General features: G+C 45.3%; 1 protein-coding gene across 1 annotated transcript in view; it reads right to left on the reverse strand.

Moving 5' to 3' along the window:
* LOC115094707 (protein eva-1 homolog C-like) overlaps nucleotides 1-10919 on the reverse strand; it is a 46761-nt gene extending 35842 nt beyond the window's left edge. Inside the window, exons 1-2 of the mRNA XM_029607959.1 lie at nucleotides 10883-10919; nucleotides 1075-1274 (exon numbers count right to left, since the gene is read on the reverse strand). Coding sequence (XP_029463819.1) covers nucleotides 1075-1274; nucleotides 10883-10919 — 237 coding nt within the window. The remainder of the gene's footprint in view (nucleotides 1-1074; nucleotides 1275-10882) is intronic.
* Between the last annotated feature and the right edge of the window lie 3101 nt (nucleotides 10920-14020).

A 14020-nucleotide genomic window follows, 5' to 3' on the forward strand; every position in this document is an offset into this window, starting at 1 on the left:
CTAGCCCTTCAAGGCTGCATACTCTCATTCCTTCCATTGCTGGTCACCTTGATCTTGACACACTGTTGAATTTAAAACAACCTATTGCACAGAGTGCTGTACTATCTCATGGAAAAGTCAGATTCAGGACCCCTGCTCCTCGAAAAAAAACCCAAAAAACTATTGTTTAAAAAAAAAGATTATAAACTGTGTCTGTCATTGGCATATCCACCTAACTGATTTACAGTTATCAGCAGATCATATTATCGATAGTGATTTTGAAGACGTAGAGACTACCTTGGATATGTAAGCGTCTGCATAACAGTGAGGCAGAAGCACATAATTTAAAATGGGACTTGGAGTGGGGGAGGGGGCAATAGAAGTTATAGTTTTAGTGCACACTGCCAACAGTGTATATTAAAACCTTTTAGTACACACTAAAACCTATAAGCGTGCACGTTTGTAAAACTCCCTTAAACTGAAACAAAAATAATGAAACAAACCCCTTCCCCCAATAACATGGCATAAAATGGAAAAAGGAATCCCCCCTTTAAATGTGCACGTGCAGAATGGGCTGGCTCTGGATCCCCAGTGGGAAAGGTCGCCGGTGCACTGGCCTTGTCTGCCCTAAATGTCTTTAGCAGGTGGTACCATCCTCATCATGCTACTTCAAATCAATTTAATGAGTGGAGTTTGATCTAAGAAACTTGTTTGTGATTTCCAGTGATTCCTATTTCGTAGGCCCGCTACAGTGCCTCCGACCGGCTAAATAACCTTGATGCAGACTGCATTTCGACTCCAAGACAGAGTCTATATCAAGAAGAAGAAGACGCTTTCGCGCTTCTGCCCACCATTTCAGCTCCCCTCCTGTTGATGGTCTCTGGGAAACCCTCTCCACCTTGTTTGCCTGTTCTCTTCCCTTTTTCATTTCACCTTGAAGGAAGTCAAAGGTACCATTCACAGTCAGTGCACCTGTTGTATTTTATAAACGATAACTTATTTCTAATCTCCAAATGTTGTGGTGTTTAAAAGCATCATCATCTTTTTCACCCTGTGTTGTCCACTGCTGAATCCCTCAGTGTCTTTTTTTTTTACCTGGATAACAGTTGGGGAAACACATACAGTGTCCTCGTTAGAATTATTACTGGGACTCGGACAAAGGTTCTGGCTGGGGACTCTGCGCCCATAGAATGCAGACTGGACACTGATGGAAGTCTTGTGGGGGCAGGTGACTCCCAACTGCTCCCCATCACAGGCATGAGCTGTATGATTCTTTAATACTTTTTGCAGGTACCCTGTGGGATAGAAACATGGCATTAGAGAGTCCAAGCTCACCAAAGAATTTTACAGGAATTTGTGTAGGCAGAGCACTCCAAAACATCTGAGACTTTGGAAGAAGCACTGATTTTGCAAGCTATGTCTTTGTGTGCCTCATAGAATAAAATGACTATATATCTAGGGTAACCAACTAACTCCATATTTTCAGGACAGGAAGATCCTGTTTTTACCCCTTTGCGGGCTTGGACTTGTAAGGCAGTGAGTTCATGCATGCAACGGACTAAAGGTAGGATTGGATCCACCTGTCTGGAAAAACAAATGGAGACCAGTTGGTCACCCTGCATATACCCCATTTTGCCTCTGTTAGAAGCAGTTTTTCATGGTGGCTTTAAACTAGAGCACTCTTACAGATTTATGTTTGCAGGGGAAAAGGTTTCATGGTGCATTTCATGCTTCTTCCACTGACTCTGCTTAGCTGTTCAGCATGGAAATGGGACAATTGATTTGTAACTTAAGTAGGTTGTTTGTAGGGTTAGAAAGAAGTGTGAAGCAGGGGCATTGATATCACTGGACACGCAGAGCCCATGATTCAAGTCCCTTACTCAGTACCCTAAGTCTCCATGTCTTCAGTCGCTGGCAGAGTAAAAGATGCCCTGCAGGGCCACTGGCATTTCCTTACAGTCAGCGGCCAGAGATGAGGACCTGAAGGGCCGCTAGCATATCCTGCAGCCGACGGCCGAGGACGAGGCCATGTGGAGCTGGTGGTGTTTCCTGTAGCTGAAGAAGAAGTCCAGAAAGTGCCTGTGAGTGAGAGAGTGTCTGTGTGTATATGTGTGTGTGAGTGAGTGAGTGAAAGAGTGCCTCTGTGTTTGTGTGATAGTGAGAGTGTTTGTCAGAGTGAGAGAGTGTCTGTGTGTGTGTGTGTGTGTGTGTAACAGAGTGCCTCTGGGTCTAAAGAGAGAAAATGAGACTGCCACAGTGACTGTGTGTGAGAGTGCCTGTGTGTGTGTGTGTGTGTGTGTGTAGGTGCCTGTGTCTGTGTAAGAGAATGCCTCTGTATCTATGTGTGAGAATGCCTATATGTATCTGTGAGAGACTGAAAGTGCCTGTGTGTGTGAAAGTGAAGAAAGAGTACCTGTCTGCACCTGTGTATGAGAGAGCATGTGTGTGTCTGTGTGTGTGTGAGAGTGAAAGAAAGTTCCTGTGTGTGTGAGAGATTGTGTGAGTTTGAGAGTGAGAGACAGCGTATGTGTGTGAGAGAGTGTGACTATGAGAGAAAAAGAGGTAAAACTGTGTGCAGTTTACCCTCCGATTTACGACAGTCTCAGGATGACTGGAAGTCTAAAGTTCCCAGACAAGGAGAGTGGGGAATAATTTTTTATCTATCAGTTTTAAATATTGGGCGTGATGTGTCTGCTGTTTTGAAATATTCAATTGGAGTTTGGTAAATTTTAAAACATTTTGTATGTGTTTTTATTAAGTTTTTCTATTCATCAGCTGATTTCACATATTCATTTCATTGGTGTGACTGATGTTTTATATTTCTTTATTGTATTTGATGTTTAATAAGGAATGGTGATGTTTCTTTTTTATTGTTGCACTGCATACAGAGTCTGGTTTGTGGTTTCAAATTCAGCTTTTGTTTGCAAGTTTGTATTTCTGTTTTATTCTGTATTTGGGGAGGGTCTGTCTGTGTTCTGCATGTGATCTAGATGAGGTAGTTTGCTAGAATGAAGTTTCTGTGTAGAGATTTATAGTAGCTAACATGTTCTTTTTTCCTAATAGAAGGTGTATTGGGTTTTAAGGCCAGGTGCAATATTGGCAATGTTACCTTTTCATGTTACTATTTGAGTCTGGCAGTTAGTGTGTTTTGGTATGGTAAGTTTGCTATAGGTTCTGAGTACATTTTATGCAGGGCTTTAAATTATTACACACCATGTTATTGAGATGTGCTAATGTGTTGCTGTTACAGTGAGGTGACACCAGAGTCTGAATATTATTTTTCTATGGTGAGCGGTAAGAGGAAGCGTTCTGGTTTTGCTCTGCATCCTTTGTTGAGGAAGCTTCTGTGAACGCTTGAGATGCAGGGTCCTATTCTGTATAGATCCCAGACTTCACTCCCATAAGAAGAACATTATTGATTGATACTCTTGAATAATTTCAGTGATAGTTTTATTAGACAGTTAAAGCTGACATGCATGCCTTGCACTTTGCGACAAAGGTGCAAAATATTTGTGGCGATGCCTCCTGCAGGGGTGTCCGGTCTCCCTATGGGCAGATGTAAGAGGCGGGTATGGAGAAAACCATGGGAGCCCCTGTCGTGGCTTCCCTGTCACAAGCCAAATAGGATGATTTCCTGATGACAGCTGCACGGGAATGTAGAATAGAGATCATTTAAAAGTGTGATGTCTAATTATGTGATTTTACAGGATTGTTCTGAGGAAGGGGGAGCTATTGATCATGACGAGTTAATGATCAAAATTGCAGGGGGAAGGGAAAGGAAGGGCTTCTGGGCCTGTGCCCCAGATCACTAAGGTACCTAGCAATGCCCCTGGTATGAGGGAAAAGGGGAAATAGTAAATCTGCTATCTGCTCTCCCTTCAGGCCAGGCTGTCCTGCTGTGCTGGAACTGGCACTTCATCGCTCCTCCGGAGATGAGCAGTGACACCCTCCATCTATGCATCATCTCACCTCCTTTCTCCTAGAGTGGAACAAGCTTAGACTGCAAATTCGGTCACCCAAGCCTAAAGCAGGAGATACTTTATCAGGCAAGACAAAGCAGAAACGCAATTTCTGATTCATGTAGGAGCTGTTAAAAGACCTAGATTTCAACATAAAGATCCAAATGATATTTTTTTTAAGACAATTACAAAGATCTCTACTTCAGGGCCTGGAGCAAAACTAGGAAACCAAAGGCATTGGGATCAAACTCTTGGGCAGAGCTGCTCTTCTGTTGATTTGCTAGACTCACCGTAAGCACAAACAGAAACTGGGAACTGAACACAAGGCCCCAGTACACCTCAGTTATATATATTTTTTTAACTTTAGAAATTCAGGGTAAATAATTGTGGGTCGAAGGAGAAGACAGAGGAAGCCCAGTAATTCACTCCCTCTTTTCTTTGAAAATGGGTGTCTTTTCTTCCAGTTTAGATGTTTGCTTGTTTTTTTTGGGGGGGGGGACAATCTTTTTCTTTTCCTAGATTGCTCCCCAAAACAAGCAAACTTTTCAAAACCTGGGAAATGTTATAACTGCCAAACAATACAAAACTAAGGACATTTTGCCTGCCCGCAATGACCTGTAAAAAAAAATGTCTAAACCCTGTTAGAAAAAAGGCAGTGCGACTGCCCTAAGCAGCCTTGATTCAGACTAAAGCCCCCACTGGCCACTGCACATCTGCTCAGGCCCGCTGGTACCAGCTTCGGAAATACAATCACCCTTTTTTTTTTTGTGCCAGCTCATCTGCTGAACATTAACCCTTTGCTGCCAGTAGCTTAGGATTCCCTGGTGCTAAATGTCCTGTTACTCTGAGGGACAGTTTTATTTCTTATTATGTGGAGTAAGTCACTGGTATTGCAACAAGGGTTGTTTTCCTCAGTTTCATACAACAGCTGTTGACAGCGTTATCCCTTTTTTCCATTCTTCCTTTTCTGAAATCTATCATTTTACAGCAATGCTATCACAATGCTGCCATTAATCCATCAACTTACTATATCAGAAAACAGGATGGACTTTTCAGCCTCTCTCCACCCGCAGGATAACATTTCTCAGAGCAGGAGTTAATTGAAAAATACCTGCTGCAGCTTCCTCCCACTGACTCTGCTTATAGCCATAGTAACAGATGGTTTGCCACTTGTAGTCATTAATGCATTTGTCTTTTCCTCCCAACGCAAGACAGAAAAGAACTACACTGTCCTACAGTCCCTTTAAGTTCTTGATGCATCTCAGTGATCTCACCTTACCCCAATGCACGTCGGAATGAACTTAACCTCGGGCCCATACAGTAAACTGCACGGGAGAGCTGGCGCTCCGAGGCGAGCGCCCGCTTTCCCAACGCGCACCCAGGCCACTCTCCTGGGCACACGATTCAGTATTTAAATTAGGGCCCGCGCTAATAAGAAGGCGCTAGGAACTCTAGCGCTTCCCTAGCGCCTCCTTATCGGCGGAAGCGTTGGCTGTCAGCAGGTCTGACAGCCGCCGCTTAATTTTACCAGCGTCGGTTGTTGAACCCGCTGACAACCATGGGTTCGGAAAACGGACGCTGGCAAAATTGAGTGTCCGTTTTCCAACCCGTGGGCCACGGGCAGATTTTTTTTTTTTTTTTTTAAGAAGATTTTTATTTTTTTTTATTTTTGGGGCCTCCGACTTTATATCGCTATGATATTAAATCGGAGGGTGTACAGAAAAGCAGTTTTTTCTGCTTTTCTGTACACTTTCCCAGTGCCGGCCAAAATTAACGCCTTTGGCAGGCATTAATTTCTGAGAGTAAAATGTGCAGGCTTGGCTGCACATATTGGGGCAGATCTTTAAACCTGCGCGTGGGCGTAGATTTGTTCGCGCAACCCGGCGCGAACAAATCTACGCCCGATTTTATAACATGTGTGCGCACTGCCACGCGCATGTTATAAGATCCAGGGTTGGCGCGCGCAAGAGGGTGCACAATTGTGCAACTTGCACGCGCCGAGCCGCGCAGCCTTCCTCTGTTCCCTCCGAGGCCGCTCCGAAATCAGAGCGGCCTCGGAGGGAACTTTCCTTCCACCCCCACCCCCCACACCTTCCCCTATCTAACCCGCCCCCCAGCCCTATCTAAAACCCCCTCCTAACCTTTATTGTAGAAGTTACGCCTGCATCCGGGCAGGCGTAACTTACACGCGCCAGCTCTCCAGCCCCCTGCTTAACTTCCCAAGGCTACTAAGCCAAACCTTTTGTCCCATTTAGGACCTTCCTTAATTTAGATTTGTTTTCCCATTAGCACAGAATGAGGAAAAAGTCATTTTTTAATTAGACCCTTAAGGCCTGATTTCTCCCAGTCTGTGTCTATGGAAAAAATGCTTAGTTCATGAGGCTCTTAATTTGATAATATTTAAAAGGATGGAAAACATGACGCCTGGGGAAATGTGAATATTTCTCTTGCTAAATCCATTTAATTATTTTTCCTTATTTTTAGGTAAATGAGATAGACAGGATTGCAGGAGAAGTTGAATAACTACCTTGGAAGCCGTGACATAAACACGTCTTTGATGATACATTTCACTGCAGACACTTGCATTAAAACTCCTGTCACCTTGATGTCGACGATATGAATTAATTTTTTTAACTCTCTATGTACGGAAGCCAGTAGCCTTAGCACATTGGCTTTTTGGGCCAGTTTAGTGGCTCAGCAGCAGTACTGAGCATTGCCATCAGATGGGATTTAGGTTTATTTCCTAGCTCAGGCCTTCCCCTGCCTGGGTTGGCTGGGACTAAGGCAGCATTCGTAGCCCCTGGGGAAAGGAGTCACAGTCATTGTGCAATGGTGATATCTGGTGGCTGGATTTAGGGCCCAGGTGTGCAGGAGTCTGGAAAGTTCCCCTTGGTGCAAGGTATTTTGGCATTCCATTAAGTTAGCAAGTAGCACATTTAAGACTAATCAGAGAAAATTCTTTTTCACTCAACGCACAATAAAGCTCTGGAATTTGTTGCCAGAGGATGTGGTTAGTGCAGTTAGTGTAGCTGGGTTCAAAAAAGGTTTGGATAAGTTCTTGGAGGAGAAGTCCATTAATGGCTATTAATCAATTATACTTAGGGAATAGCCACTGCTATTAATTGCATCAGTAGCATGGGATCTTCTTAGTGTTTGGGTAATTGCCAGGTTCTTGTGGCCTGGTTTTGGCCTCTATTGGAAACAGGATGCTGGGCTTGATGGACCCTTGGTCTGACCCAGCATGGCAATTTCTTATGTTCTTATAGCTGTTGCTGTAATGACTGGACTAAAGTAAATTGAGAGAGAGCGCACAGCTAGTTGTGAATGAAGGCTCATGGTGCCAGATCCCGGCCAAGTGAGCTAAAAATCCCAAAGGAGCAGGAGCAGGTACAAAAAAAAAAAGAACATTGGTTTGTGAAGTGGCTCTTTGCATACAATCGAGACGCTGCATGCAAATTTACCTCATGCATATTCATTGTGGGTATCCTGAAAACCAGGTCTGTGTGCGGCACTCCAGGATTGGAGTTGCCTACCCCTGCTTTAGAGCAGTGGTTCTCAACCCTGTCCTGGTGACCCCCACCCCAGCCAGTCGGGTTTTCAGGATATCCACAATGAATATGCATGAGACAACATTTGTATGTTATGGAGGCAGTACATGCAAATTTTCTCTCATGCATATTCATTGTGGATATCCTGAAAACCCGACTGGCTGGGGGGTCACCAGGACAGGTTTGGGAACCACTACTTTAGAGGATCAGATGTTCCCTGGGGTGTTTTGAATGTTATCCTGGTGCCTCTATCATTCAATACCGTTCCCATGTCTCCTTTTTCAATCCTCCTAGCTTCTCACACTCTCCTCTTTCACCAATATTTCCTTCTTTCATTTCTGTCATCTCTCCCTACCTGCTCTTAATTTGCAATTTCTTAAAATCTACATTTGAGGGAAGACAGTAGTTTTCACTGTGCTGCTTCTGTTTAGTTTATAGGGTGTCCTTCCCCGATGTCTTATGAGATATCACATTTCATTATTTATTGTGCCAAGGACAATGAAAGCACAAATGGAGGAGGTGAATTTGGGATCAAAATTTTCAAGGTCTATATATGAAGCAAAATCTCCTCCCATCCCTCCTGCTGCCCCTCCCCCCCAGTTAAGTTACGCACTCCTCAGAAGTAGCAGACAGCAACAATTCCAGACTTAAACTGCTCTACTCCTTCCGCATTTCTTAGCTCTTCAGTCAACCCCCAGTGCCAGAATCCTTGGTGACACTCACCTGAAAACTCAGGGACAGCAAGCAGCAAAGTCAAAAGGCAAGAGAACACGAACACCATTCCCAGAACAGAGCCTGGAGCTTGGAGTCGCAGCCATTGTGCAGTCATAATGCAACGAGTCTCTGCCACCCCTTGTCACAGAGGCTCTGCTGCTCTGGCTTATTGCTGGCATCATTCTACCACGGTTTCTATTCTCAATGAACAATGGCCTCTTTACCACACCAGGATAACTGGGAGTTGAAGTAGCTATTTCTCTGTCTCAGTCTCTCTCTCTCTCTGTCCAGTATGAAAGAGTGTTCTCAGTTCATTGCATTACCCACCAGACACATGACTCGCTTCCATTAAACCTAGGGACCAATGTATCATTGCAGTGCAGCCCAGCACAAGTAGTGCTTCACACTGTGTTAGGCCAGCTTGATTGCTGCAACTAATGAGGCTCAGTACTATTCATTTGATCTTAATTTCCTGCTTTATCTCCGGAGCCTTAAAAGAGATAATTAAAATAAAATAGCATAAACAAAGCTAAAATGTCAGTCCTTAACTGCTACCTGAATGACCTTAAACTGTGCCTTGACCATTGGGTTTTATTTTGTGTGTCAACATGCAAAGGTAAACCAGAGGTTGAGCCCTTACTAGCTGATGATGTCACCTCTGCCCATGTATGAGTATTTAAGGTGATGCAGCTAGAGAGAGTGTTGGTTAGCAGTTAGTTCAAAGGTTGTGCTATAAGACAGATTCTGGGAATGTTCATATATTGGGCCTGTGATGCACTTACTTCATGGAGGGAGAGATTTCAATGATCTACTCTTAGACCTATAGCCTAGCTTCTTGACAGAGCCTCTGGGATGATCATGGATACATGCAGCTGCAGCTGAAGGCAATCTGCTGCCTGAGGCGAAGGATTAAATGGCGCCCCCCATGGCCCAGAGCAGGTGAAAGCACTGAAGGCCAGGGCAGGAGGAAGGCACTGGAGAGTAAAGTGACTTGCCCAGGAACACAAGGAATGGCAATAGGATTTGAACCCTGGCTTCCCTAGTTTGCAGCCCATTGCTGAAACCACTCGGTTTTTGGGCCTGTTACGTTTTTTGCTCTCAGTCTTCGGGCGTCCGCACTAGGGGGCGCCAGATAAATGTTTAATGGGGCGGGATGGCCTTTGGCTTTTAACCTCTCTTTCACACATATATACAAGTACTCTCATACATGCACACACACATGTACACAGACACTCTCTCTCTCATAGACACACACAAAAACCCTCTCATGTTGACAATTACACACACACATACATACACACACAAACACCCTTCTAATATATATACAAATACACACACACATACATATAAAAACAAACACCCTTCTAATATATATATACATACACACACCCACACACACACCAACCTCTCATATATGCACATGCATACACACACTCACCATCCTCTCATACACACACCGTCCCTACCACTCTCTCATACACATACACACACACACACACACACACCACCTCTATCACCTTCTCATACACACACCCACACTCACCCCACACACCCTCTCATACAAACACTCCCACCCTTCCTCTCATACACACATCCACCCTTTCATATATACACACACACACACATACACACATGCCCACAATCTTATATGCATACACACACACCCATTCATACACAATCACAAAGTCTCTCACATACACAGGCACTCACTCTCACAGGGCAGGTCTCTTTCACACACATATTTTGGTTCTTTTCCCTGGCTGCACAGCAAGGCCTCTTCTGCCACTGGCTGTGGGGGAAATGCTTGTGGCACCATAGGCCCTTTCCTGCCACTGGCTGAGAGAAAAACACTGGCATCACCCTAGTGGCTCTTCTTTGTCCACTGCATAGTGGCATACCTAAGGTACTGGGCTGGGCACTCGGGGTGGATATTTTCTTTGGCACCGCTCCCCCAGATTCATTTCTCCATCCCCTTCCCACCCCAAATTCACTTCTCCGTCTCCCTTCCCTCCCCCCCCCCCCCCCAATTGGGTCACTTCTCCATCACTCCTCCCTCCAGTAATCTCTGATTCCCCTCTCCTTCACACAGGCTCCCTCTCTCACACACAAACTGTGGCAACCTACCACTTTCTCTTCTGGGCAGTGCAGGTGGGAAGAAGAAAAGGCTATGCAGACCCATAGCTTCTACCTCGGACAGCTCAGAGGCTTCCCTCTTCTTGTGCCATGAGTGGGATGGACTCTGCTCGTGGCCACCGACTTCCTGATTGTCACCCCACTCCTGGCTGTCACCCACAGCGGACCGCACCCTTCCTTAATATGCCACCTCTGCTGGAGTCTCCTTTTACTGGTGGGGAGTGGGAATTCCACCAGCACATCGCAGTTCTGTGCCACTGAGAATCTTCCTTTTGCTGGCAGGGAGTGGGAACCCTGCCAACACGTCACAATTCTGCACTGCCGCAGGACCTTTCTTTTGCTGCCGGGGAGTGGAAACCCCGCCAGCAAGTCGCTGCTCCACGCCACCAGCACCTGCCACCAGTTTACCTGAATGAAGGGTGAGGCGGCTATAGCAGGAAGGTTTCAGGGGGCAATTTTGCCGCCTCAAACTCTTGCCACCTGAAGCGACTGCCTCACCCTGCCTCATTATAGAACCACCCCTGCATACATGTGAATGAAGAATCTAACCTGTGGGATGTTTCATTTGTGGTTTCACCCTCGTCATGGTAATAGTGGAAATGATTATCAAGGATGAATAGTACTGGGTTCCTAGGAGATATTTTCCTTGTATGCTAAGGAGATTGCTCTACATGAGAAAAATGTTCATTCTTTGGAAACCCAGAATATGCTAATTCATCTCATGCATATTCATGGTGGATTTTCTGAAAACCAGTCTGGCTGTGGGGTCCCCGGGACAGTTTTGGGAAGTACTTTCTTAGAAGAACTATGATGTAGTCTATGATCAGAGGAATCAGGACACTTAAATCCCAGGAAAGCCTCACTTCCCTGATGGAGGGACCCAACCCCTCCGACCCCCCAAAAAATAGTGAATGCTTCCATTCAACTGAAAACAAACTGGATAATATTAAACAATGTATTCGGAACATGCAGTGTAGTACAACAGCTTACAGAAATAGATTTATCTGTATTAAGAAGTACTGCTGTTGAAAGCTAGCACTTGTTCATTAAAATGTTCTGAATGATCCAGGGACATAATTGAGCAAACAGCATGCAGCTAATATGATGCTTATTCACGGCATGTATGTGATGTACTGAAGGCTCTTATTATTAATCGTCAACTGGCTATTTCTAGGCACAAGGTACTAGGCACCTCTTTAGTAGCGGCATCAAACTACAGTCAGTGTTCAAACTGGCATTACCAAGGAGGCTGGCAGTTCAAATCCCTCATGCATTCCTGTGCAGGTGCACAGGGTATTAAGCACTTCAAGGCCTGTGTCTGTAACAAATGCTGCCATTAACCCTGAAATGCAGAGGCAACAAAAAAAAGTAACTTTATTTCAACTGTTTTATGATTTTGCATGCCGTTTATACACTTGTAGCAAACCTAAAGGATTTACCTCTAGAAGGACTGAGCCAATTTATTTGGAGAGGAGAGAAGTGATGTAGTGAGAGATTCCGATGGTGTGCTGCCACCGTCTTAGGGTATGAATTCTTAGTTTGGTTTTTCTGAGTTACCCTTCGTAGGGGCAGCCTGTCTTTGCCGATGAATTTTGCTGGGAAAAGGACTCGGGGGGGTTCTCATGGAGAGAGACCTGGGGTAAGGAATTGGAGACGGAATGCCTTATCCACATTGTGTCCAGGTTTTGGAGACCTTAAGTTGTAGCAGGAGGAAACATTTCCACCTTTCTTGCCTTTTGCTTGGTTTTCCCTTTGAGTAAGATTTTTTCCTTTTTATTTTCACTCAGTGCCTTAGGGCCCAGGGACTCAGATTCTGTGGCATCTGGAGCAAGTGGTGTCTTTCACCCAGAAGGAACCTGAGGAGACGCCGTGCCAATCAAGGAGGGATGGATGCATATCCGTTACCAGAGAGTGAAGGCGTTACCAGAGAGTTACCAGAGAGTTGCCAGAGAGTAAAGGCGTTACCAGAGAGTTACCAGAGAGTTGCCAGAGAGTAAAGGCGTTACCAGAGAGTGAAGGCGTTCATGAGCGTTATCCAAGTGCCTTTTACTACTGACCTAGGTGAGAGACTCGGGAGAGGAAGAAGTGTCAACTCGGTACTGCCAGAAGGAAGGAAAATAGAAAAGACTACTGGAGAGGTTTGAGAACTGGGACTTTTCATTCTGTTAAGCAATTTGGACTAAATTTCTAACCATTTCACAATGGAGAGAAGTAGCATTTGAGAACTCAGGTATATGCCCTTTGGCCCCTGTCTGGGACTGCAGGGGGAATTCTGGGTCTTACCCCCATGTACACTGCTTCCTTTTTCCAGAGAGCCCGCCAGTTAATATGAGATGCACATCCTGAGCACATGTCTAAGTAAAATCTTATTTATTCCGGGACTACCATAAGGGCACTAATACCAGGACAGCACTTATCATTAGGGAAATAAAAATAAGAAGACAATGGTTACAAAAGCATGCTTGACATCCGGTGCTTATCAGATTAAGAATTAATGCTAGCCTCACATCCCTCTCTCCTGCACTTGCATAGGTAAAGAACTAAAGAGCCTTAACTTCATAACCCACTAAACCGGGACTGGAGCCCACAGTTTCTCACCGATGTGGGCCTTGCAGCGACTCAGGCGGTCTCAGCCCTTCTCAGGTCTTCGGCACCGAGCGAGAGAGGGCAGCCTCTGTCACGGAAGCAGCAAGGGTCGTTCGGCTCTCCGGACTCTGCTTCCTGTAGCTGGCGGGACCGGCTCTGCTGTGCCCTTGTCTATGCAAGTTGCTTCTGCCCAGGGTGCGGGGAGGCAGCAGCACTCGGATGGATAACGATCGGCCAACCCTGAATGCTTGCTCCCCGCCATTTTTAAGAGCTTCAGGCATAGCCAGGTGAATACACAAATAAGGTTTGGACAGGCTGTTTTTCACGGCCTCTTCCAAGCCCTTTATTTCTTTCCCTAGGTTCAGGGAGCGGTCAGCCTGACGACTGTGAACTGATAAGACCTGTTCTGAGATTGGCCCCAGAATCATAAAAAGAGGCCCCTAGTGTTCTGGGTGCACAGATTCACACAGCACCAGTTGCCCTTATGTTTCTCTTGGCCTCACTGGCTCCATCCAGGCGGGCAGGGTCTGTAAATCTGCCAAGCTGGTCACGTACATAGCAGCCGCAAAGGCTCTCTCTCATATCTGCATTTGGCTGCAGATAGTCCTACAGGCCCAATGTCCATTTTTCTGATGTCAGAGAGTCCATCTTTGCTGCTTGTCCTGTTAGCAAGAATTGGGATATTATGGTGCCAGAACAGGGACCCTGTTTGGCATTGCACATGTACCCTAATATGAAGGAAATGTATTTGGGACTGTTTTGAATCATTTCACTGCATTTTGGAATGAAATTGTTGCGTGTTTATGAACTGTGACATTGTTGATAAAAGGCCGCCGTGCTTGCCATAGGGACATTTTAGAATGCAAAGAATGCAAAAATCAGCCATGAGGATAATCCTACCGTCAGCGTTAAGCATCATCCCGCAGCGTCATTTCTAGCCGGCCAAGCTGAATTGACATTGTAGGATGCCACATCATCATGCACATCATGTTAGTAATGTCAAATCCCAAACTTGTGAAAAGCAGGAGGAGCAGGGTGCGGCTCAAATGGAGTGACCAAGAAGAAACACTTTTTTTTGCTAAACAAAGCTTTGCTGCTTTT

This window comes from Rhinatrema bivittatum, chromosome 6 (genome assembly GCF_901001135.1).
Source record: "Rhinatrema bivittatum chromosome 6, aRhiBiv1.1, whole genome shotgun sequence".
Lineage (NCBI taxonomy): Eukaryota > Metazoa > Chordata > Amphibia > Gymnophiona > Rhinatrematidae > Rhinatrema > Rhinatrema bivittatum.